This window comes from Linepithema humile, chromosome 6 (assembly GCF_040581485.1).
Source record: "Linepithema humile isolate Giens D197 chromosome 6, Lhum_UNIL_v1.0, whole genome shotgun sequence".
In the NCBI taxonomy this organism is placed as follows: domain Eukaryota; kingdom Metazoa; phylum Arthropoda; class Insecta; order Hymenoptera; family Formicidae; genus Linepithema; species Linepithema humile.
In genome coordinates, this window is record NC_090133.1 from 19,752,899 (window position 1) to 19,780,142 (window position 27,244).

Below are 27,244 nucleotides of genomic sequence, written 5' to 3' on the forward strand. Positions count from 1 at the left end.
GATATTTTCTCGAATTCGTACGCAAATCCAGTATAAGTGTAATTTTAAGGCTGGGATACGTGTAAATGTGAACTGAGCACTATTATTTAGACGAGTGCAAATCAAAAGCTTATTAGTGTTGTACGAGTGTAATGCATAATTGAGCACGAAAACCGACAATAGCAGACCGCGTTTGCAATTATCACGCAAATTTTCTCACATAAGTTCAGCTTCTCACGTCGTGCCAAAATGGAAAATCCGTGCGTAGAAGTGCGTTCGATTCCACGATTACGTGCCGTAGAAAATCACATATGTTCGTTGACTATGGACTAAAGTTTCTAAAATATTTCGTAATGCTGGTGTCGCGTGTTTTTAACCGTCTATTGCGGATAAAAATGATTTAGCGAGAGTGATTTGACTCGGTGTACAGTTAATAAAAGCGCGGTGTCAATGAGGGAGTCGCGGTAAATGTGACATATCTTAAATCGTTCTAATCAATTTTCTAATCCAATATTCACTATGCAGAAATAAGAATCGATTTTCCAAGAAAGGAATTTCTTATGAAACCGACTTTGACTTTTATTCGCGCTATTTTCCATAGCATAATAATATCTATTCGATGCATCTGAAGATTACAATGCTGACTGAATTAAAATATAATGAAGCCAAGTGTACGGAATCGATAATATAATTTTTCAACGACATCATAAAAAGAAGAATATACGATCGATAAACAATAAAATAGATTCGAGTAAATAATTCTAAAATGTAGAACTGACTTAATGATGAGGAAAGTTAGACAAATCGTGAGCATCAGCGACGGTAAATTGTACCGCAGACGAAAAGGCGCAAAAGAGTGTGTAATTTAGTTGCAGTTTTTCGTCTTAAAGCTTTCCGTTGAGTCTCTAGTGTCCGGCGGCGTTCACGAAACAAAGTAAGAACGACGAGCGAGTCTTCTTCTTTCAACGACGACGAAACTCCGCATGCTCAGTTTACTTTGTTACTTTGGGACGAGAATAACTGAGTAAAGTGTGTGGATGTGATGCAAACGGAAAAATTCGCATACGAGAATGACAAGTGTCTCATTTTTCGTGGAGAATAACAAAGAAGAGAAATATCATACAAGAAGAATAACATTATTTTATGATGCTTGGGGAGATGCAACGGAGATATTGACGACTAATAAAGTTCTTGTAACTAATGTATTAACAAATGTGGCTGATTTTTGCAAGATCTTTGATCTAAGATGAATAATACTGATGAAATTTGACGACTGATTAAATCAAGAATGAAGACAATGTGACGGAATTTTTAGGGAAATATACAAAGCAAACGTGAAGATTTAACAGCAGATATTTTTCGTTAGTCAATTTTTAAAACACGAGCCAAAATTGTCAGTTGTCGGCTCAGCCTCGGGCGATGTTCAGGATTTTTTTATTTAAGATCAGAGACACAGATGAAAGAGCTGCAGATAGATTTAATCATGTGGACAAGAGGACAGAGGGAAAGAGTGACATGGAAGATGATACAGCTTCAAAGGAAGCGTTGAGACAAAGGCTTGCGTGCTGATAATTGTTTCATTAGTCTCTATGTGACTCTTGCGAGACAATGTGCAGCAATGGAGTCCGCGAAAAGACCAACATCGAGGGTAAGGATAAAATTTAGGGATTGAAGTGTTTATTGAAGAGCGAAGGATTTTAAAAATACTTCGATATTTGAAAAGACGATTCGCAAATAATCGATTCATTAATAATGCGCGTGAATAAAAAGTTGATTACTTTAAGAGAAAGATATGTGAATTTCTTCCCGGAAGCAGTGATTGACGATTCTTGAGGTTTCTTAATTTCTGGGAGATAGAAAGCGACAGAAAATTGATCATGGTAAATGGCAAATCGATGTATTAAGACGATCTAAGAGCGACAACGGGCGTGTTTTGAATATGAATCGCTACCTTAATGTGATCTTCAGTGTGTCACGATGAAGATTCTATTAGCTGCTCGATATTCAGCTTATCCATCGTACGATATCCGTTGTGCGAGGTTATATCTTTAAATATGAGAAACAATTTCCCGGCGATTGTCGAAGTGAAATATTTTATCGCGCGAAATACAAGTAGCGGAAGGTGAAAAGGAGTCAACACATTGAGCACATTTTCAACTATATTGGAATTGTATATTGAAGAGTTTTGGAATATCTGACGACGGGAGAAGAACATATGATTTCTTATTTATATTATTTTTCGAAGATCATGTTACGCAAACATTGTATGTTAAAGTCTTACGAAACATATCTCAACCGTACGAGCGAAGCAAGGCGAAGTATATATCACTAATCCGTTTATAATAGAAAACGAAAGCCTTGCAAAGACAATCTCTTGCGTATTTGAATTTATACCGATATAGAAAGCTCACACAGCTTCTGTGTAAAATAAAAAATTTATATTGTAAATCGTGAAAAGGCCATGAAGAAGAGAAGAACCGTGCTATTCGCGTCATGTTGCGTCGACGAATGTAAACACGAGGCGAGCGAGCGACTGAGTTTCACAGGAAGATTAAATCAACAGTCCGAGTTGCGCGAGACGGCCGCTTGTCACTCGTTTTTACAGAAGCTAAGAACTTCCAGAACACTTCTGGCGACGAAAACGCACTAGAAGTCTGGAGGATAGAAGACAAAGTCCGACCTTCTCTACGGCGAAGGACACTCACGTTTGCGCTCATGTCGAAACTGTATTCCGTCGTTTCGAGGACCGACGGCGGCGACCCGAAGAGTCAACAAAGAAAATAACATCGGGTCACTGTATATACTGCAACACTCGAAATTCGAGTCGCCAGCTCGTTCGCTCGGGCGTCTGGAGGCTGCCGATCGCGCCAGCGAGCGCGTCGACGGACGCCGCTGGGACTTAACTGGAATTTGGAGAAGAATTCAGCTTGGCTGCAGCTGGCCTACCCTGGATGTTTTGATATTGAGTGCGTCAGGGTGCCGAGGTGGGGAGCGCGTGGTCTTGCTGCCTGCCGTGCGCCGGCGGCGGCGGGGGTGGGGGTGGTGTTACTGTCTCGGGGGCCACCCCCGAGGTCAAGAAGGGCACTGCTTTGAAGCAGTACCAGCAGCCCCAACAGCACCAGAAGGGCCAGCAGCAGTGTGAGCAGCAGCTGAAGGGCCTGCAGCAGGATCAGCAGCATCATTATCAACAACCGAAACGTATTTGCGTGGCTCAAATTAAGGAGCGAGCTCCCCTCGGTGATCTCGACGAGGATCTTGACGACGACCTCGACGACGACGAGGAGAAGGAGGGCGAGCTTAGGATAGCCGATTACGAGGAAGATTACGGCAGGGAAGGCAGCACTCAGCACCGGCTTAGCCCGCGGCTGCACGACATTGAGGAGGAGGATGACGAGGAGGGTCGTAACGTCCGAGAGAGGTCAGTCGCTAATCCAGTTTTGCGGGTTTTTCGATCTAGTTTGCGCTAAGCGCCTCGACATTGAGTTCATTATCTTCTCGTTTCGCCGGCGTCGAAGAATGAAACTTTTACGCCGCACGACGTTTATTCTACATGAGACTCGTAATATGCCATGTTAAGATCGTAGCACTTGAGCTTGTTTTAATGAACGTACCGGTATATGGCAATCAAATTCAACGAGCGCATTCAAAGAAGATTCTAGCCGAGTACCAGTCGAGTAGCACTCGAACGTGATTGAATGGTTCTCTCGATCTAAAACGATCGCATCGTATTGTTGCTCATTCGGTTTCTAAATGCGTTAAATTATTATCTCATTATTATCTGGTGTGCAATATTGGTTTGCGGACATTGATTTTTCACAATTCTTTATATCGTTAATTGCTGCATATTTTATTAATGCAAACACATCATGTCGCGTAGTGCAAATAAGGCTTTAAGCAGCTAATTGCCGATTTAATTAAAATATTCTGTTATGGGTATATCGACAGAATGCGTTAAATTTCGCGATTAATTAATGACTCTGTGATCGCAATTAACTCTCGGCGACTCGTATATGCGCGTAATTCATACATTATTACATAATAATATCGTTAAGTATTTCACGCACTTAACGTAGCATATTTCTCTCATTTTCTCGCACCGCGATTAAATTTGTTCGCGTGTTTAAGCGATAAATTCCAGCGGTAAATAGTCTTTCACATATAATATTAACTTACACATTGCCTAGACATACAGAATCTTTCAATTATTATATCTTGTATGCGCTTGATTGAATATTGAATCACGACATCTGTTGCTGCGAAAATTTACGTTAGTTGGAAAACAAATATTCTCACCTAGTTTATACGTGATTGCTTTACTCACGTTACAGTTACAATGCTTCGGACTGATATATTTCTCCATGTAATGCGTACATGGTGTCACATACACACATACATGCAATCGAAAGTTACGTTCGCTTTACACGTCGACATCGAATCACATTTACCCGCCTGAGTTTGTTGTTCACCCAATTTAGCGGTACATTACAGTTGTGAAAGTTAGGATTAATTCCACTCCCCGAAAACGCTCATTGAAGAAAAGGTAAAGTTATTAATACGTTTTGGAAAGCAATCGCGTGCTAGTTGAATGTCAGTGGAGAACTACGAGTTAGTAACGCGAGATAAATCTATCCCATATTTAAATAGTTTAAATTTAATGTGATGTAATCATATTTGACATGATAAAAAATCTGTCAAAAAATATATATAGTCAAATATTTTTTTATAACAGAGAGTAACTTAAAACGCCAACAATAATTTATTATTTGTGTAAAATTCTAATGATTTCTTTTCATATAAGTTCTTTTTATTTCAAATAAATTTTAGAAATTGCGAAAATTAAATGTCACATTTGACTGATAATCTTTGATTATTAGCTTTTTTTGCTAAAATGTTTCATAGTGAGAGTGCTTACACATCGATTGATGCGTCCGATTCAATATCATGGATTCAGTATAGTTCGGTTATTGTGCTCGTATAAAATGTAGCGAAAGATCTTCGGTGGTTTGGCCACACGGCGAAAGATGGGTAAATTTAATCTACCGGCTCCCCTCTTCTCCTCCTATTCATGTCCTATATCCGATTAAATCTAACAAATAGTTCGCATTGGTCGCTTTGCGTTCCTCACGTAATTGCCCGTCGGGCGTGGTCATCGGGTCACTCATCGACCTTCGATATCGAACTTTCAGACTATTCCTTTTTATCACCTGCTTAGTTCTCTCTCCTCGAGATTTTCTTTCTAAAAACTCTTTGACAATGAATTTATTTTTAGCCTATTCGGTCATATACGCGCGCACACATAAAAATATGGTTTGAAAATGGTGATTGAGAAAAAAAGTAGGAAATGGAGAAAATTGGATGAGGAATGCATTTTTTGTGAAAAAAAAAAAAAAACGTTGGCAAGATTTTAAATTTGATTACGTTCTGCTCCAAATACTTTTGGTAGCGAAATTTGGTAGAAAAATCTCATAAAATGCTTTATTTAAAAAAAAAATGTTTTCTGTGAGTAAAATTAAAGAAAACTTTTAAACCGCGTTCAAAGGTGACTTTTCAAAAGATGAGGAAACATGAGAAAAGCGTTAATTTTATTCGATTACACTAATTCTCTCACTTATTCGTCTATATCGAGAGAGTTAGTAATTGATAAACGTGGAAATTAATGTATCGCATTAATGCAGAATTCAATATGATTGGCATGAAGAGGAAAGCAGGTGGCTAAGCGCGTTTGAGAGACTAGGTTTCATTATGGCGCGTCAATTTGCTCTTTAGATACGTGAGCTGTATCACAGACCTTTGGACGTTTGTATGAACATGGTGCATAAACCAAAATGTAGTACATAAGCATTGTCTACATAGTTCACTAGATTTTATCAGATGGTTACTGAATACGTTTTCACATATTGATAATCCGACCGAAGAGAACTGAGAGACTTTAAATTGAAAGAAAAGTTTTAATAATTTAGTAATTTAAATTATTCTCAATTATTAGCACATTATTAACTTATTCAAAATTAGTTATGCAAGTATAACGTAAGTATAACGCTTGTAATACTGAATATCTTAACAAAGTAAAAGAAAAGTCTGACGTGGAAAAGAAATGTGAAAATATATAGCCGCTCTTGTCTCTTATATTTTAGAGAAATACACGTGTTGTATATATTTCATACATTTTATTCAAAATCTAGTTTAAGACACTCTTTATTCTAGAATCATAAATTTGGATTAGTTTATACGTGATATATTCTTGCTACGTGTTTTTTCAGCAAAAAGTATAAATGAAGAATATGATACAGAAATGGTTGTTGTTTGAATATATATCATTAATTGATGATTACAATATCATACATCGAAAACCAATAGATTGGAACAATTAATAAAACTTTTTTTGTTAGTTTTGATTGTATCGTTTTTTCATAGAAATTAAATTAACTTTTTGAGAGATTAAAATGCAAAAAAATTCAAATATTTGGGGAAGTAATAGGAGTTATTGATGAAAAGCGTGTTCCTTGGACGTCAAAGATAGTTCAATAACTTCGTATTGGATGATGATACGTGCGTCATGACTATCCAATTAGCCGCAGGAAACATCGAGACCGTGCCCGAAATTTCCCTGAGTGTACGCTGTCGACCAAATGGAATTACGGGATGCAGGCGCGATACAAGCTAACAGGGATATGTATCGGCAGCGTGAAGCTTCAAAGCCCGCCGTTAGATCTAGCACTTAGCATTGCGATGCGCGGATATTCCTCCCGATAATCGCGAAAATCTTCGTAAGAGCATCATCAATTAAGTCTCTGTTCAATGGCGCGATAGAAATGTTGCGTTAATTTTACGCATCTGTTTGTTTAACGCCTGAATTTGTTCGAGCTGAATTAGCGTGTAGTCCATAATTAATTGTACATTCAAACAAGTGGGCGTTATATTCTCAAAGCTAATTTTGAATCATTTAAATTACTAAATTATTCAAAGTTTCGATTTAAAATTGCTGTTTCTCAATCGCATTGTCGTGTGTTGAAAAATTTATCACCCTCCGACTTTATCGAAAAGACTTGCGTCACTGCATCGTCAAATATCGACGATGTACCGCTACGTGAGTTTTCGTGTGGAAACCGCACGTTCTTAGATAGCAAGAACTAATATACGTAGGTGTATGCACATATAGATTTGCCTCAGGAAACGGCCGGCTCGATATTGCTTGTTTAGCATTGATTGCGGTTTTCTTCCTGCAATTTATAGTGGCTTAACACTCATGATGAGCGGCCATCGGTTTTACGTTAATGGCCGCTGCTGTTAGGCGTCTAAGTGCACATGCGGATGATGAAGTGATTAGCTAACTTAAACGTGAAATAATCCACGCGGACGTGTCGATGATTATTTACGTGTGAACGATTTAAAACATATTTTGCGTCGTGAAAACATGAGAACTATGATAATTTATAAGCGATTCGCATATATAATACTATCTGTAATTAGAATCAGAAATTTATGAGACTATAATTGCTGCGTGCTATATTATTGCGAGAGTGGAAATAATTGGGAAATATAAACTTGAGTCATAGCTACGGGCGTGCTTCCTTAGATTACTTAAAGGAACACGATCGAACCAATAATTAACTTTTCCTAAGAAAGCTAAAACGGCTGATGTAATTAATGTCGAGAATATTTATAAGACCTTCGCCTTGCAATACTTGTAGGATTTTATGTATTTAAGAATATGATTAAGGATTTAATCAAGCAGATACATTTTAACGATCGCGAATTGCTGATAAATTTATTCTTCTTCTCTCGCTTCGACGCTTCGTGCAGATTGCGCCGCCGTTAAATCAAATTATTTCAGATTTAATGACCGAAAGATAATAATGAACACAGATCCTTTAAGCATTCGTTTAAAAATATCGATTGGAAAAATACCGAGTTGATATTTTTCATTTTATTTGTATACTAAGAGATTTAAACGATCGTTATTTTGAAATAAAAAATTAATCTGCTTACGGCGAAACTAGATCGGTCTTTTATACATAAGTAATTGCTATAATCGGTTCAGTTGTTTTCGAATATGAATATCCAACGAAAATCTCAAATATTTTAAATATTTAATTGACCTGGTTTGTTTGCGAAATCGCATATATAAAGCAGTACTACGAGATTGATTTACGGGAGGATCTTATCGATTCGTCGGACTCGAATAAACTATTTCAAGTGCAGTCGCGCCGAGAGCTTTACACTTTACATATCGAATCGCGCCGTCTATCCTCGGCTTGAGAATGTGGAGCGAGAATCGTTGCCAGCGAATGAGATTTGAATTATAACGCCATAACGGTCGTGCCATATCCTGTCCGTCGTGAAATAGACGGTCTAGTAAGCTAATTCCGAAGCGAATCTCGTATAATTAGAATTTGCGGGCCCTATAGAACAAGGAGCACTCCAGGGGGGCACGGTGTATTTTCGCTGCGCTAGTTGCACGTGTGCCGAATCGAAAACCGAATTTGAGTCAGCAACGTGACTATACCTACCTTCGTCGGCGGATATGGCGGAGAAGCGAGGGCACAAAGTGACTATTTCCTTTGGCGTTGTTCGAGATTTCAGTTCTCGCGTATTAGTTGTCTATATGCGATAGATATATGCGCGCACGTATGCACAAGCACATTGTGCCGGTAGATATGCGCATATTGTGGGGATTCTCTGTGTAACGCAACGGTGCAGGCAACGGCAGATTTCGGTATTGTATTAGTGTGATGAGGGAAATGTCGGATTCCCTCTCTCCCCGTTAGTGGCGCATTACAGTCGATCCGATAAATCAGAGATATGTGCGCGTTTCCTTCAGCGTGTATCGACCGTTCGTTCAGAATCGACTCGCCGACTTATTCTGCGTAGCAAAGCAACCTGTTGATGTTTCGCACGCCGATAAAATTGCAGTTGGCCGATAAAAGATCGATCTCATGGTGAAAACGCGCGCGGTGATTTGTAACGGGTATTGCGAGCGCTTGTGGATTACGCGCGGTTGACGCGTCGCGTTTACGCGTGCATCAGTTATTTTGACGAATACGTCGAATCCGCGTCTAAACGCGTTAAGCTCGACGGTGAAAAGCGTCGTACGTGAAACACCGGCTGGATTGACGCGACCGAGATGCGTCACAGAGCTGGCTCGACGACGATAACGCAGGATTTGCACCGATAGGATAAATAAGCTCTTACGCGTCAATATATTGTGCGGACAAGAACGGCGGGAATAGCGTTTGAATATTTATGCTTGAAAAGTTCCGCACCGGTAGAATAAATTGATTTGATTAATGTACAGATTAATTTGTGTTAATTTATGATTATCATGCGCACAGCTAAGCTTAAATAGACGGTAATAATAATTAATTGATGATTGACCCCGAGCTATTACCCGCATTGACGCATTTATTCTTGACAATTTATTCTCGACGCGTTTATTTATGTGACAGTAACAGTGTCACTCATGTTAATTATTTGTCTGTTGTGAGGACAATTTGAAGCTATTAAAAACATTTCTTTATACATTTATTTTGTATGCTTGGCTTTGTTTTATGTTTCTATCGCATACAGATATGCGAAATTTATTTTCTTCAATTTTTACAAATTTTTATGATCGTAAGAAATATAATTACAAAGATATTTTTTACTTTTATCGAATTATCCACATCAAAATTTGCCAATTTCATTTTTTGCTCCGTAGTGCTTAATTTACAATAAACCTTGTAAATTGATAAATTACTGCGGCTGACATCCGGTTTGCAGTAACCATCGTTGCGCGATACGTCAGCATTTACGAGCTACTCTTTGTTTCTGTCAATAGGTCATTTGTTTCACGTCTACTTCATGTATATGCTTCTGTATCAGTGTTTTTCGAATCATTTTTGATCTATCCACGCGGAGAATTGCATGTGAGAAGCGATTTTCAGCGCGGATGGATCGACTGTACTCATCTTTTTTTGATTTTTTTTTGAAAGTTTATTGTTACGCGCTGCCTTGGAATTTTGCGGTTTAATCTATTTTTCCTTGTTCTCTATTCTTTTTAGTTTTCTTCGTGTTTTATTACACAAAGCGACAAACATAAATAAATAAAATAAAAAACATAAATAAATAATACATATTTATCCAATCACTTTGCTTGGTAATCTCTCGAAAGTTCTCTTCTCTCCCTTCTTGAAAGGTGTCACTTATATTCGTCATTTTACCAGGCACGAGGCATCTTCTGATAGCGAATATTACGTCACACTATTATTATAACGTGCTGCTTGACAGTTCTAATTAAAGCAATAATATTAAAATCGTTGGCGTTTTAAGAGCTCATTTAGCATGCTATTGTTTTGCGAGGTGAATGGGATAGATAAGGATTAAACTGTAGTCTCAGATTTATAACACACGATATTGATCCGGATAACTCTTGGGTACGTGGCTTGATACGATGACCCGGAGTAATTAATCGTCGTAATTAATTTAGAAATCGTCTGGAGAGAGCGTCGGTAAGGTTTTGACCCTTACCATTTCTACATTAATTTTGTAATACGGTATTATAAATTGAAGTGCTTTAATGTGACTTGTGACATCTGACAGATGGCGGGACGCCATTTTATAAAATCGTTAAACTCCAATTCTATTTTACTATTAGTGGTATAATAATAAGTGAGTATTATATAAATCTTTTTCTTACACATGAAATATGTCATCTTACATCATACATCTATCGAATTGTATTTTAAGGTTAGATTCTTTGCTCAATTTAGGATCACTTCCTCCTCGTGAAATTAATCAGAGGTTCATTACTAGAAGTCTTATAAATCTTTCAGTATACTTAAGTTTTATGAAAACAGAGCAAAAGGATGAGGAAATGAAAGAAGGAAGCCACTAAAAAAAAATAGGGTTAGAATAATATAGGGGCGCGATTTCTTCAACGCAGCAACAGATCGTCGAATGTATTCTCAGGCGCTTAAGATGTTCTGATGAAAGAGCAATTTTCTAAGAATGTAATTAATCTAGACTTCACGTTTTTTTGTTTTTTTTTTTTTGTTTTTTTTGAGAGATGCGATAATTGAAGATATTTTCAAGTAATTGGATCGTGTATAAATATATGTACCTCGTCGCTTAAATACGGTAAACACGCTGGTATAGCAATTCCTACGATTCCAACGCCGTTTCCAGACCTTACCAACCTAAGAAATCGCCCACGCCGAGTGGTAGCAGGACGGGCTGGCGTTCTCGCAGGAGTATTACGACGGCCGGTGCTCCCGGTGGACACCAGCACCACGTGATCGCCAGTGCCGCCGCGACGGCACAGGCGAGGATGCAGGCTGAGCAGGGTAGCATCGGCGAGCTGCGTGGCTACCACAATCTGCGATCCCGCAGACACACCTTGGCCAACGTACGGTGAGTGTTCCGATTTACCACATTGAGATGAACGAGCGCCGCGCGCTGACAGTAAAAATGTCGCGCTTTGAACTTTTATACTTTTTATTTGTGACAAAAACCGATTATTGAAAAAAATACGTACAGCAGAGAATCAAATTTCGAAAAGCCGGAAAAAAACATTTTGACTCTGTGTGTAAAATTGTATTGACTTAATTGTGCGCAAGAATCTTTTAAATTATACAGAGATTAAAAAAAAGATTCGTTTTGCGAGTTAATTACTTACACTTTGAGTCTATTATATTCTTATTATATTATTATATAATAGGAAACGGTAAAAACCTGCTTATTTAATGGAATTACTCGCACATGTTAGCATCGCAAGAATCATTATCGAGAAGCACGTACGATTTTCTTTCTTTCATTTTTTATCCTTCCTTAAACCTTCATTCGCGCTATCTCGATCAGAAATCTAATATGAGAATTCACCATTCGCAAATTCCGATTAAATTCTACGAAGCATTTTTCATATTTTATTCATGATTTCGCTACTAACCACTCTCCCAATCTTTTTCTTTTTTTATCATTATCATAATGTCCCATAAATTTTTATAGCTTATTCTAATTGTGATTTTTTAAATAATTTATATGTATAAAATTATTCTATAATTTATATAGAGAAAATTATTATAGCAATGCATATTAAATTATTAAGATACTAGCTGGAACTTTTTTACTGCACGAATTACACGTGTTACATAATGAATTGACAAAAATAATAACGTGTACTTAATCTGCACAATAACAATTTCCTTTTCTAATCGGCTCCACGCCAGTTTTGTCTAATTTGAAGCAAATACAACTCGAAGATAACGGCTCTATGTCCGATTTTTTGGAATCCGCTAAAATGGATTGCAAATCATCTGTTTTCTTCTGCTCAATGTTCGTCTTTCGCTTACGTATTTTGGCTAAACAACTCTGATCTTTCTTCTCGATCGCTTTTTTTCGGGAAACTGCACGACACGATTTGTCAATCAATGACGCGCAGCCGCAGCTTTCCGGATCGCGTGACATCTTTTTAATGATTTTCCCGATGTGATGCTTCTCACGCGACATCTTGTCCTGGATTTTCGTTTTGCAATCGGGACACAATTTGTCGTGCCATATCGAACGATCGATTTTAGAGAGAGGAAATACACACTTGCACGCAGCCGTCGCCGGAGGCGTTGCAATTTTCACATCAATCTGCGGCGGAACTTCTAATCTCGGTCTTGTCGACGATGAGGACGGGATTTCGCCGCACAAGCAACAGTTGCAGGTCTCTTTTTCCTCGGACCGCCCGCCATAATTAATCGTCCTAATCTCGCGCTTTATGTCCGGGCGCGTTAGCCCGGCGGCGGCAATCTTTATAGATCGTAAAAGTTCATCCGTGGGCACTCTCGCGCGTTCTCTTTCATCCCTTACAACTCGGTCGTGGCTAACGTGGCTCGTTTTATCCGTCTGTGCCTCGATGCTGGCGGTCGTGACGGTCGATTGGTCCTTTAAGCGTTTGCGCCAGAGCATTTTTCGGCCGGTTATTTCAGGATGGTCGCCGGCGAATTCGGTGCTCGACGCTTTTAGCTCGGCTGGTTTTAAATATTCGCTAAGAATTTGTATCGGCGGCGTGCGAGGCGCTTCGCTAGTTGAAATCGTTTGCGCGGTTATTTGCACGAATTTGGTTTGGGCGACCTCAGCTGGCGCGATCTCGGTTTGCACGATTTCGGATTGCACGATCTCAGTTTGAACGACGTCGGTTCGCGTAGCCTCGGTCGGCTTTGCGGTTCCGACTGGTGGTCGCTGCAAGTGAAAGAAACATTCAAAATGTTGATCATTCGGTGCTAATATATATATATGTATATACATATATATATATATGTATGACAATAGAATGTCACCGAATGTCACATATAGGTATTTGTGAGTAATGTTAGAATATCTTATATATGTTATATATTAATTATATTGTTTAAAAAAATTTAATTGCAATGTATATAACTTTTACTAATCGAACAACTTACACGAAGCGGTTTTATCGCAGGTATAATTTGCAATAGTTCTCTTTCTTCGATCTTTGCTATAACGAAGTACGGCTGTGCCGCTAATCGAAAATCAATTGGTATCGTTGACATCTCTTCTTCGGCCGATTTTATTTCAATGATTGGAATTCTTTCTTCTACTTCGATTTCTGGCTTTTTCTCTATTACTATCATCGGCGTTTCTTCCTTTTTGTCTTCTACCATCAATTCTACGGACAGCAGCGCAACTTCCTCTAACATGTTTTCTTTCTCTATTCGTGGTATTTCTTCTTCCTCTTTTCTTTCTTTGCGTATTTCGATAGGCGGTGTAATTTTTTCCGGTATTTCTATAATTTTTTCATGTTTTTCTTTTTCTATTTCTAGCACGGGTTCTGTCACTTCGATTTCTGTTTTTTTTGTTATTATTAGCGATGGTTCTGTTATTGTTTCAATCATTTCAATTCTTTCTTCTGTTACTGCTTCCGCGATTGTTGGTGGCTCTTTTATCTTAATTTCTTCTTCTATTATTGTATCCGCGATTAATAATGGTTTCTCTTTAATTGTTTTTTCCTTTTCTATGTCCGTAGTCGGTAATGATTCTGTGATTTCGGGTTTTTCCGATATTATATCTGTTAATGGTGTCGGTTCCTCGCTCTCAATTTTTTCTTTTCTTACTGCATTTAGGACCGGTGGTTGTTCGACTTCAACTTTTTCCTCTTTTGTCTCCACGATCAAAGATTCTTCAATTTGAACTTTTTCTTTCGCCATGTCTGTTACGTCTGCAGTTGGTATTTGTTCAACATCCATGATCGAAACTTCACTAGATTCGAATTTTTCTACTTCTGTTAAGTGCGCCGGCGGTGAAATTGTTTCTGGTACATATTCTTTTATTTCTCTTGCGTCAACGGTTGCTTCCTTTGCATTAACTCGTTTTATTTCTTTTATTTCTGCCACAGGCAAAGTTTCTGCGATTTCTTTCATTTCTGCGACTTTCACGTGTGGTGTCGTTTCTTCTACGTCTGTCATTCTAATCTGATCAAGTTGTGAGGCTTCTTTCAACTTTTCCACCGCGTCTTTTGTAAGTTTACTTTCATCTATTTCTTTTGACGCTGATAACACCTCGTCCACTGTTATTTTTTTCATTACTACTTTTCTTTCCTCTGGTATTTTTGGCATATCCTCTACTTTTTCTTTAATTTTTTCTACGTGCACAGATATTATTTCATCTTCTATTCTTTCTGCGTTTTGAATAACCGATGGTTTTTCTTTGTCTATAGAATTCATTATTTTATCACTCACCACTCTTTCCACCGTTAATTTTTTATCTATAAAAGTTCCGATTACGTTTTCTCTTACTACTTCTTCAACTCGAGATGTTTCATTTTCTTTTGTAATCTCTACGATTTCATTGACTTCTGTTTCTTTCTCAGCTTCTATTCTTTCGATTCCTATTTTATTCGGTATAGGTTCGCTCAACAGGACCGTGTCGTCTTTCAAATCTTTTTCGACGGGAATTGTAAGAGATTGAAAAGAATCTTCTATTGGAGTTGCCGTAGGGGGTTCCACGCTAGCTGATATTTCCTCTTTCGGAAGATCAGGCAGTGATTCTAATTCAGCTACTGGTTTCATTAAAGCTTCTTTTTCCGCCGAAGTTGTTTCTTTAGGAAATGATATTGATTCGTTTTGTAACTTAGTTTTAATAATTATTTCCTCTTCAGCGTTTGCCTTTTCCCTTCGCTTAGTGTCCGCTTCCGTTGTTTCTGCACTTATTTTTGACAATATTATTGGCTCTATTTGTATCTTTGTAATGGTGTTATTTTTTGGTAATTCTGTTCGTGCTTCCGGCAAAAACCCAATTTTTTCATTATCACGTTTGTTTTCTGTTTCGATTTTATTCGTCACTGTTATTTCGTTTTTTTCAATTGCTTTCTTTTGCTTATCTTCTTCTGTGATTATTGTTACATCTTCCTCTTCTACCTTTTTAGGTTTTATCTGTGGATTACAATTAAAATTATGATAATATTTTTTAATTTGAAGATTATAATCAAGTTAAAAATGTCCCTTAATTTTTCGCAAATTTTTTTAACAATTAATTGTCTAGTGATAAATATTGAAATTCTTTATACATGTACAATATTTATTTATATTATTATTATTACAATTATTATTTATGAATAATGAATTAAAATATTACGTCTCTTACCCCGATATACGCGCCAACTTGTTCGGCTAAGATATCAGCATCTTTTTTAGCTGCGTGACAGTTAGGATGTTTCTAAATATAGAATAGAGATTTTATTTATATTAATATTAAGAAAAAAATATTGTATTTATTATAATATTGTATTAATATTAATATTAGTTAATATTTTACTTTATTAGCAATTTTTGTGAATTTATTTGATTGCAACGTTTTTTAATTTTGACTATAGATTGCGTACCGCTGCTTTCGTGCGAATTGCATCGATTGTATTAACCCACGACAGAATTGTGTTCCGTTGTATTACGATGTCTCGGTCAGCTTCGATCTTTTTTACTTCCAACGCGCTAACGTCATTCAGCATTGTTACTGATCTATCGTCCGTAGTTTTCTCTCGTATCGTCACAATTTCTTTAACGGGTGCATCCTCGACTTCAATAATTGCTTTTTCTGCTTTCTCTACAACTTTCTTTTCGGTTTCGATGGCTAGAATTTCATTCGCCTCTTTTTCTTTCACCCCGATGTCATCAACGTCACTCGTTAATTTCTTTCGAAATTGTTCGTCTCGGTCGTCCTCACTCGCAATTAACTTTTCCGGTTCCTTCGTCGGTGCTGCAAGTTCCACGCCCAACATACTCAGTTCTTCGTCCGTTATACCGATAGGCGAAGATACTACATCGTTGCATATGAAATCAGGCGGGCACGGTTCGCCGTCGTCTTTATAGAGTTCCTCTAACGAGCCTAACTTGGCCAAGTATTCCCGAACTTCTTTGAATTGCTGCTGCTTGTAAGCAAAATCTTCCGGTTCAACTGCGCTTTCCGCGTCCTCGATTCGTGCGAGATCCACCGAGCGATCAACGGCGAGATCAACCAGGTCGGGTTTAACCGAGACGTATTTATCATCACCGACGAAAGCCACCTCTGCGTCGGCGTCGATCGAGTCGATCCGTGCCAACATCCCCACGTCCGCGGATTCGGCCTTCGCCCATGTTTTCTTGTCCGCGACTTCGACTCGCGCGAGAACTTCCTTGTCCTTCACTGTAGCTACGTCATCCACCCGGCCGATCGGTCGATGCAAAACTTTGGCTCGCACCGCGACCTCCTTATCTGTCACTTCCGCGACGTCGTCGTCGCGACCTACAGTGGCCGCGACTCTCTCGACACTCGTGAACTTTTCGAGTTCCGCCGCACACGCGGCCAGCCTCGTTCGGCACTTCTCCAGCGCGTCCTCTAGCTCACACACGCGCTCCGCCAGTTGCTGATTCGCCGCGGTTTTCATGTCCAATTGTTCCTGTAACGCGTTCGTCACGCTCACCGTGTCGCCCTCCATCTTCGACCAAAGCTCGTCGGCCTGCTGAAGCGTCCGCATGTAAGCTTCCTCGCGCCGTTCTAGTTCGATGATGTCGCGCTTCATAATCATCTCCTCCTCCGCCAGTCGCTGTAACTTTTCAAGGCACCGGATATCTCCGGAATTCACGGATGTCACGCTTGACACTTTGCCGATTCGCCGTCGCTTGCAACGTGTGTCGCCGCACTCGCCGTGTTCGCAAAATTCGCCGTCCATTTCCGACTTCTCCAGCGATTCCCGCAGCGCCTTGACTTCCTCGTTCAATCGTTCTATCGCATTTTTCTGCTCTTCTTGAATCTTCCTGGCTTCCTCGAGCTTCTTTTTTCTCTCCTCGAGTCTTGCGAGCTTCTCCGACCAAAGAGTCCGCGCTTCCTCCACCTTTTTTAATGCCAGTTTTCTTTCGGCCTCGACTTCTCGCACCCGGCAATCGTAATGTCGGCTTGGTGTGCTGCGGCAAGCGAGTTCTTTTGTATCCTTAAGTTGTTTCTCCAGGATGCGCTTCATTCTGCAGACGGGCGTGCCCTGTGACATCCGCCAGATGTTCCACACCATCACCGCCGGCATTGAACATTCGAGCATGTCCAGTCGTTGTCGTAAATTTCCCTCCATCTTTTCCAATTCCTCTCTGCGTTGCTCCCGTTTACCAATTATATCATGGAAAGGACGCTGATGCCGACGTCCGCCGGTCATCGCTGCGTCGTCAATTCTTTTCGGATTTTTAATCTCGCGTTTGAATTCATCGGATAAAAGTTCGTCTCGCAAATGCGACTTGTCAAGTTGATCGACGATGGTTATTTTCGCCACCGTGTCTTTTTCACGTTCCCGATCTGAATTATCCACTTTCTTGGTGTCATTGACTCTTCTAAAATGGGATTCAGACGCGGTCTCCTTTAATATTCCATTACTCTCTTTCGCCGTTTCTTTTCGAAAAGAATTCTTCGTGAATTTTTTTTCTTCTGAAGTAGATTCAACCGCAGAAATCTTTGATTCAACAACAAAGGAACGTTCAATTTCTGTTGCATTTTTTTGGTTGATAGCACACTCTGATTGATTTTCTTTGACAGAATTTTCCTTGCTCTCCATACAGTTCGTCTTTTGATCGTCTAGGATTTAACTGAATTCTTGAAATTCAAATGCAGGGGATTTAATCTGTCGATTATAATGTAGGTTAATATATGTATTATTTTATATGATATAAAATTAATAACAATAACAATAATAATTAGCTATAACTAAAAAAATTTATGTTTACGATATATAAAATATTTACATTATTAATCTGTATAGTTTGAGTCATTTTGTTAAAAATTCTATTTTATGGTTAACGGCTTTACACGAAATAATTGTCGAATAATTTTTGCATTTGCGTTCCGTTTATTTGGAAATTGTGTTAAAAATACAATCATTAAATCATGCTAACGGATTTAGTGCGCGAATTCTAACGCGCTTACCTGGCCAATTACTCGCTCTTGCGTCGTCGTACACATACATTATCTTCGTAATCGTTAAATCATGTCTCTCGGCTTGATATACGAGATACGCCTAGCACTCGTCGTCGTTCGTTGCGCGGACGCACGCATTACATTTTCGTCGAGAACGCACCATCAATTTTGGACAGGCTCCAACGCCGAACAGATTCTGTCGGCAGATTGCCGCAAATCATTCATGAGATTTGTCATAGCATGCGATTACAGCTTTCGATATCCCTCTGTCATAAATCACCGAACTCGATATGAACTTATCTGCATGTCCATTGACCATCACAGGCCATCGAGACACCGGATAAGATTTCACCGAAGATTCCTTGATTTCATTAACGTCTTCATTAAAATAAGATTTGCGCAATTCGCACTTTGTCACATTTTTTGCGAAATTGCGGAACAAAAATTTATTTACGTTTCAGAGAAATATTTTCTTGTTGATTTTTTGTTGTTGCAAAGATAAATTTTTAGGTAGGAAATTTTGATTTTGTTAAGTGTTAGTTTTATTGCATACTATTATTACAAATTGATAGCAATAAAACAATATCAAATGGCACGAATCACGACAGAGGTGCAGAACGCTGTTGAATGAGAATTTTGGCGTTGAAATGCATCGAAAAGCATGCAGTGCGGCATTCAGTGAACTATTTTTGCATAATGATCTTATATGCGTCAACCTCGGGTGTCTTTATTCGCACAAGGCATCACAGTAAGGAGTCGTTATAGAAATTCTTTCATCGAAACGTTCTGCGCAATTTACTTAGAATTTGGCGCGTGAACATCTGGTTAAAATAAACCATCGTGAATAAGTTATTCACGTATATTAAAGAATTTAATATAATTTTCTAAAGAGTAATAACATTTGCATTGAAATTTTGTATCTCTTTATTAGACTTTTTGAAAATGTAGTGAAAGGTATAATGTATATTTTAATATCTTAGTTTTAGAAGTATATATATATATATATATATATATATATATATATATGTGTGTGTGTGCGTATTATAACTTTCATACTTAATGAAGTTTTTGAAGATAGTTTGTCTGAGCATGAAACCTTTCAAGATAAAACGCGACTGAAATAATTTATGAATTGGAGAAATTATATATATATTAAAATTTTATTCTCTTATAATTCAATTCATTCATTCAGCGATAGATGAATTATCAAGATAAAACTATATTTTTTACATAAAGAGATATATTATAATATATAAATGAGATACACACATTATAAATTCTCGCTGAATTTTTAGAATTTTCTGTGTTAATATCTTTTAAATAATTATGTTAATAATTAGATGAATTTTTTAAATAATTATGTTAACGATTTAATAAATATTTTCAGATATTGATTAAGTGATTCAGTTTTTAATAACGTTTATTTACAATAGAGGTACATTATAGAAATGAATTAAAAATGTAAATTGCCCTTTCTTTAATAATAATATTACATAATTGTTATAAATAATTAGATTTGAACTTAATTAAAATGTGCAGTTTGCATATAATGGCATCTAATATGCAACAAAGAACACGAATAATGAAAAATAATTATATTTAGATGAAAATAGCAATATAAAATTGCTATGGTAATTAGGATGATTGATGTTTTTATTAATTTTATGGGTGACTCGATATTTTTATTAATGATCAGCGTACCAGTTTATTTTAACATGACGATACAAAAATTCAATGTCCAAGAATTCTACAATAAAAAATTTAAAATATTGAATAGCATCGATCTTTATTCAACGCTAGAAATGACTTATCCTCATAAAAGCTTTGAACGATATATCAACCTTTTAGCTAAAAGTACATATCGATTGCTATGTCGTTACGAAAGTGGCAGGACAGTACTCAAAGATAACCCTCTGAATAAATCCGGAAAAGACCACTATATATCCCAGGCTCCATCTATCAGGCGAAAACCTACCTGAATAAAGGGTTGACCTCACCTACCCTCAACTTTCTCTGACGCACTCTCTTCCGCTCTCTCTTTCTCTGTCCTGTTCTCTCGCAAAATCAATAGTATCGGCGTGTCGAGTTTATCCTGCGCTAGAGTGGAAAATCAAAATTTAATGTGCACTCGAAATCACAGGTGAAAAAAGAAATGAAGTTTGCATTTACTCGTGGAAGTTCCCGATGGGACTTTTGACCTCAGAAAGACTTCCCCGGGAGACATCGGCCAATGTAATTTTGTCTGATTAACAGAAAGTTCCAATTGATTTCAAACTTTGGGGACTGTGCTTTTTCAATCTAAAGAAAGGTTTTTGCGATTAATCGTCGTCTAGCACGCTTAGCGCCGGAGGAACTTCATAAATTACATTAAATGCTCGCGGAAACTTCACTGAATTGCGTGAATATCTAGAGAATATACTTTCGAATTATAACTCGCCACGAAGCCGCACGAAGCACCGATGACTTACAATAATTCAGCAAATTAAGTTTTAGAAATGGTGGATTTAGTCATAAGTTTGACTTGAATTTAAAATGCTTTAATTAAAACATTTTGCGCAGCAGTTTGATGAGCATATTTATTTTGAATGAAATATTAATTATGAAAAACATATATTCGTACAAATATCATACATGTATCAAAAGTTTGAATGGAAATTTAATAATAAATTTCATAATTAATCACAGAGTTATTCTTGATGATCTTATTATAACACTTATTTTCTTTATTTAAAATATTATGAAATATTTAAAAATCCAATTTTATATCAAATTTCATATTTACCTCAAATATTTGCGAATTATTATAGAATGCATATGAAGGATATAATTAATTCAGATCTTTAAATTGCAAATTATTTGAAATGTCCAAACATGTGCATTTATGAAGCATGTGAATGGATTTGATATATCCGCGAGATTCTTAAATTTTATATTTTTTGTTGCGCATTATTTGTATGCACTTTTTCTTTCCTTGGATAACAATTTTATAACAGAATGTATGATCGTCATGCGGCCAACGTAAATTCTTAATCGATTTTATATCCTTTCAAGTTTGATAACCTTTTTGATTTCCCCGGAGAGTTACGTATCAGAAATATATATTGCCGTTCTACAAAATCGGAAAAAAGAAAGTTCTTGCGACTAACTTAAAATACACAAAACTGTCAGGTGTATATAAATCTTTATTTTTATTTGAGATATGTCGATACATCTTTTATTCAATAAAGTTGGGCGAAAACGCAGTAATTTCCCGAGTTAATTTACAAGTTGAAATATTTGGAGAAAAATTTTTAAGTATCTAATGATTCTGAGAGATCAAATATATAACGAAAAGTCAAATAGACTCTGAGAGGCAAAATAAATTCCGAGAGGTCAAATATATAATAAAACTCTGCTCACAATCGATATCTCAAACAAAATATATTTTGCGTAAAGTTTACTAACCACAAACTTGATATTAAAAGTTAGAATTGGCAATTTTTGCAATCACCGACCTACGACTTTGAGATAGTATATATTTCCGCATGGGAAAAATCGGTTTCACTGCGGAGTTTGCAGCTAAGGAAAGAGAAAATGCGTGAATTTCTTATATACTTTATATACGTACGTACGTCTACGACGAGTACAGTGAATATATGGAGATATTCCAGTTCGCGAGAGCTGGAAATTCTTTCGGTCGTTTGAATACGGTTGAATTTCTCCCGGAAGCGCTAGACTCTCTCGTCTCGTTTCCGGCATCGTGACGCGAGATACAAAGGAGTACGATCCGATTATTCAAATAATTCTGTCTTAACCAGAATACTGTCGATTGCGACGAGAGTCGACTTCTTTTTTTCAACTTCTTAACGAGTTTTCCATTCCCCGAAGTCGGCGCACAGTTTTCTTAATGATGAAACCACCGGCGACACTTTTTCACGTTTCCGTCCTCGCGAACTTATTCAGTTGCTTAATTAAATCGGCGTCAAAATTTCGATTACTTTTTAGTGTTTTTTTGTGCTTTATTCGTTTGCAATTGAAAGAATACTTATAATACATTACGATAGAAGATTTAGCTGATATATTGATACAAAGTATCAAGTAAAATGCGAATCTTTAAATACTAGTCATTATTTTTTACATTTTCTTAAACTTTGACATTGAATAATTATATTTGTAACATTTGTTCAAATAAAAATTGCGCAAAATTAATTGAAAGATAAAGTTTGATACTTAGGGATTTTCTTAAAATTTAATTCTCCAAAGTCTTTTGTTGTTTAATAATTTTTATTCATACTCTCAAATTATAAAGAAAAAATATTTCTATTTATGCATTTCGTTGATTTGATTAGTATACAATAAAATAGTTAAAAATGATAAGAATAAATATTATAAGGAGAGTGAAAATGTGTTATAAGAAATTCGCGCGACACTTTTGCTGTTCGCATTTTTCGATAAGCGTTTTTCGATATCACACTTTGGACTGCATTTTCCGAGAAACTTCTTAAACATTTCTCGGTAATCATTTATTTAGATAATTTTCACCGCTGAAACTGTTTGTCGATAAAAGGGTAGAACAACCATCATTTTCTACCGTTTTCGTTTTTCATCGAAACGTTTGTACCAATTTTCGACTTGCCGTTCTCACATTGGCACTTGATTCGAGAGTTCTCAAGATAGTGGCCGATAAAATTTAGGGAGCGATTGGGTCGAGTTTAAGAGACGCTTTCCTTCGATAAGATTTGATGAAATTTCTCTTTGATAGATTTTGATAAAACTTTTTTGCCAAACACACTTATGATATCAAATGTTTGGGGTGAATTATGCAGGACGATCTGGCTGCGCACGTGCGTGCTCATATCTTATCTATCATCTATAGATCGAATTTATCTTCCGTAACTTTTATCAAAAGCTCCATCTTGGTGCCTATTTTTCGTCTTCGCTTTAGAGATCGAAAATCAAATCTGCTACTACGTCTAAAATCCTAGGTGGGGCTATAAGATGGGAAAATAGGATTTCTTTCTCCTTTAATTTGAAAAAAGATTTCATGGATCGACGTGGAATGTCTATTACATTTCGTATGTGTCGTATTTCGGGAAATCAATATAATACATATTTATAAATTTTGCATTAAATGTGGTCATCTTATCTTTGATTTTAATTTTAATTATTTAATACGATTTCATTATTAACACCTTTATCACAGGGCGAGGATCATAAATTGAGCGGTTATATTTAACGTTGAATCTGAAATATATGCACTAGATATAATGTTAGATCCATACTCTACCCTTTAATCATAATTCTTTAACAATTCATGATGGCGCAGCGTTTCAGAGCTTTAACCGAAATATTCATTTGATCTATGTGCGATGTCACGCTACGCCGTAGCGCAAATCTAGTTCTTCGTTGTGTATTTATTCTTTACTAAAATAGTACTGTTGCCACGTCACTATATAGCATCTTGTACACAGTATGTTATGTGTATGCTAGCACACAAAATAAACTTGCACACATGTGTTTGATGCGTAGCATGACGCAAGGTCGAGACTTCATAATGAATTCCGTTAGTTTGAATATCTCATTCTGCATGAAGTTTTGAATATATTGTAAAAGTCACAAATAGAATAAAAAATGTTGACAGTATAATAATTAAGAAACATAGTCTTTGAATTATGTAATTTGCAGAGATCTCTCTTAGATGAGTCTATATTAATATATTAATATCAAAAATCGATATAATGTTAGTATAAAAAGGTTTGCAAGAACGTATATAATATTTCCATCAGAAACTAGTGTCACAAACAGATTTTCAATTTGAGATCAGTCGGCAGAATCCACATAGTATCGTAATAACTTTCTGTATACGTTGCAAATATGACATGTAATATTTGACAGCATCCGGCAGGCGTGTACATAACTAATTTAGGTCGAATACACAGATCTACCTACATTATTAGGTAATAAAACAAACAAGTGACATTTCTAAATTTTTATTTAAAAAATTGATGCCGATTTCTATAAAGAAATTTGCAAAAGTTGCCATAATTTAAGTGAATTTTAGTCTCTAGTGAACATGAGTCTCTACGCGTTGCATAAAATATGGATTTGTATTCTACGTAAACTTACTATTTCCATAAAATAAGCTAGCAATCGGCAAACGCGTTGTATAAACTACGAATTTATATTCTACATAAATTTTCTATTTCCATAAAGTAAACTGACAATCGATAATGCGTCAGATACGCGAAATCCACGCGAGAATTACGTCTGTATAAATAACTTTGAGACGGTCGGGTCAAAATTTCTGTTCGCGCGAAAAGTTTCTTCCAGTTTTGGCATGGTCAGTTACATTTTCCCAAGTGACGCATGCATCCGGCGAATTTTGTCGCATCGATAAACGAGACGGGAGTGTCCCTCTGCTCATGATTCCGCAGCCGTATCTCGCGTGTGCAACGGCAGCTCGACCGCGTATAACGACGCGCGGAGGCGCATCGACGTGACTCCACTCCCTTAAGGTATGTAGGTTAGGTGTGACGTCATGACCCGTCTTGTGACGTGCACCCCCTAGTGAAATATGCAGCGATGCGCTCGAGCGTCCCTCGTACTCTCGCGGTCATTGGCACCCCGCTTTACAATGAATCGCCGAGGCTAAAGCAGCGTCAGCGGGCATCGTCGCGGACGGATGGGCGGGCGGGCGGACGGGCGGCGGGCTTTAAAGTGTATTCACCACCCGCCCTCCCTTTTTCTGTGTGTCGTGTACGTATCCTAGGCTCCTCGCCGCACGTACAAAGTTCGTTCGGCGTAAAGGCACCTTTACACGCTCGCTCGCCACCGACCGGCAAATTGTGTTTCAAACCATGGAAGAATCGCTCTTTTTCCGTCCTCGTCCGATAACCCGTGCGTTATAACGCCAAACGCAATTTCTTCCCGAGGCAATTTCGTCGATGTAACCATCCATCTCGGTCATGAAAAGCATCGCAATAATGGTGATTAAGGTAGTATTTTTCTTTCGCGGAAAGTTTTTTGTCGATTTTGAAATTTGTTTTCAATTGGATTAACGTAACACGTATAATGTGTTTTAATTGTTATTTAATATCCGCGAATAATAATCGTGTGCTGTCTTGGCACGTGCCTGTTTTGACGACAATTGATTCCTTTACTTGGATACAACTGTTATCAGTTTTATGTCATGTAAAACATCATCTGCGTGTCAAGTCTTGCACACACTTTCCATTTGCGTTATCGATTACATATATAGTCACGTAATAAAAACAGCACGCGTCGAATAAACGATACTCAATACTTTATAAAATTTCGCAGACGTGACGACCTACAGTATTGATGAGTGTTCTATTTTTATTTCCATTCCATATTGAAGTATCACACGAAATCATAGTTCGTCGCGCATCGGTGCACTGATACATCCGCTCGTTTAACATAAACAATTTCGAAGCTTCAAAGCGCGAAGACTTTTATCATCGCCGTACCTTGCTTGATAATCGGTTGTTTTTTTTTTAAAGAATACTCTTTTGGGGCGTGATGAAATTAATTTAGAAATTGAGTTTTTTGGCCAATACCGATTACTGGTTGCAATCTCCGCGATAACGCTCAGTCGATATTCTACCTGGCCTTCGCGTTCGATCGCTTTTCGCCACTCGCCCGAGCGTGAAATACGCGATTGTGCGCCGTTCGTGCGAATGAACGTGTTAGAAGGCGCTTCCGCCTCTAGAGCTTTTTACTTTCGTGCAAGAGTTCAGAATTTTTCGATAATGCCTTTTTGTCAAATAAAGTACTTAACTCCGCTAGATCGTCTAAGTTGAACGTGTCGTTGCAACGAGCCGTAATATATACCTTTACATCCGTATTAAACAATATATTGAATGATATATTAAAATAAAATTGCATATAATTGATAAAACTTTGTTTTTATCTAATATTATGTGTTTATCTTTGGAAGTAAACGATTGGTTATTGCAATTTAGAAGCGTCACGATTGATGGAGAATAAAGAAAGCAATATTATATATGCAATACTAGTAAAATAATTCGGTTTTCCCATGGTACGTATCTGTAGTTCAATGAACTCTGTGTCGTCCAAAATGTAGATAAACGCGTGATCCCTAGCGACATGTTTGAAATACCTGAGCTTAGATGAAATTGTTGAGAAATTCCGGCGGGTATACTTCGTTATTACCGCATGGCCATGCGGTGTTCCAAGTTCGGCTAACTATCATGCTTTTGTCGTTCGATAATTCGGCGCAATTATCGTAACATGCATTGTTACGGCCAGAGGCGACGCTTACCTCTGCATACGCGGTCATCACGTTCGATAAAGTATGCGGCGCTGATTGTCCCAAGCTTTCCGGTTGAGTCACATGGGTAAATCGAGTAGACGGATTGCAAAACCTTTTTCCGCGATGATTAGCGCTGCTCACAGCGCGGAAAAAGCATTCGATGCTGACGAACACTGTTTAAGTAGAATAAAAAAACTCTCTATAGAAACTGCTAATTCATATTTTTAGTTGACTTTTTGAACCAATTAGTAAACTTGTGAACATTTAAAAAAACAGCAGCAAAATTTTGAATCAATAAACTAGTTTTTTTATAATATCTTCTTTTTTTCTAAATTAAATTTTAATATTAAGTATTGGCTTTTCTGTACTGCTTTGAGCGAAAATGGAGCTTTTATTTAAAAGTAGAGTCACAATTGGAGTCACTGAAAATGTGGCTTGTGATCTGACCTATCTTTCTCATGAACTCCTTTAATTGATTCTCTGAACTTGAACGGAGAATACACGGTATAACGTGCTTCGTTGATCATGTATAGAGACTAACTGATTTTCGGTCGTGCCTTTGTACGAGATGGAGATCTGTGA

At 37.5% G+C, this 27,244-nt stretch overlaps 2 protein-coding genes across 10 annotated transcripts in view; one reads left to right on the plus strand and one right to left on the minus strand.

The window, feature by feature from the left end:
* The window catches only part of dnc (phosphodiesterase dunce), a 331,146-nt gene that overhangs the window by 68,840 nt on the left and 235,062 nt on the right, over positions 1 to 27,244 (plus strand). For 4 of the 8 annotated variants that reach the window (XM_067358185.1, XM_067358186.1, XM_067358187.1 and 1 more), the window contains one exon: positions 11,143 to 11,367. The exons of 2 other annotated variants lie outside the window; for them this stretch is intronic. In XM_067358185.1, the coding sequence (XP_067214286.1) occupies positions 11,143 to 11,367 (225 nt within the window). Of the gene's footprint in view, positions 1 to 15; positions 3,398 to 11,142; positions 11,368 to 27,244 lie in introns of those variants that run through there. 2 more of the 8 variants (XM_067358194.1, XM_012378299.2) reach the window with 2 other exon arrangements.
* LOC105678741 (uncharacterized) lies at positions 11,362 to 18,663 on the minus strand. 2 transcript variants are annotated; one of them, XM_067358178.1, is made up of 5 exons: positions 18,400 to 18,663; positions 15,842 to 18,097; positions 15,604 to 15,675; positions 13,404 to 15,392; positions 11,362 to 13,182 (listed from the first exon to the last, which is right to left on the minus strand). In XM_067358178.1, the coding sequence occupies exons 2-5, from the start codon at positions 18,029 to 18,031 to the stop codon at positions 12,136 to 12,138; spliced, it is 5,298 nt and encodes a 1,765-aa protein (XP_067214279.1). In that variant the 5' UTR covers positions 18,032 to 18,097; positions 18,400 to 18,663; the 3' UTR covers positions 11,362 to 12,135. The 2 variants fall into 2 exon arrangements, with proteins under 2 accessions (XP_067214279.1, XP_067214280.1); XM_067358179.1 differs by lacking the exon at positions 18,400 to 18,663 and having other exon boundaries at positions 15,842 to 18,324.

What these genes read in the sequence shown, in the direction of transcription:
- LOC105678741 (XM_067358178.1), bottom strand. Translation starts at nt 18,031, where the DNA reads ATGGAGAGCAAGGAAAATTCTGTCAAAGAAAATCAATCAGAGTGTGCT. An exon ending in CAATTCGCACGAAAGCAGCG is followed by an intron (nt 15,676 to 15,841) that starts GTACGCAATCTA and finishes TTCTATATTTAG; the next exon opens with AAACATCCTAACTGTCACGC. An exon ending in AAGTTGGCGCGTATATCGGG is followed by an intron (nt 15,393 to 15,603) that starts GTAAGAGACGTA and finishes TGTAATCCACAG; the next exon opens with ATAAAACCTAAAAAGGTAGA.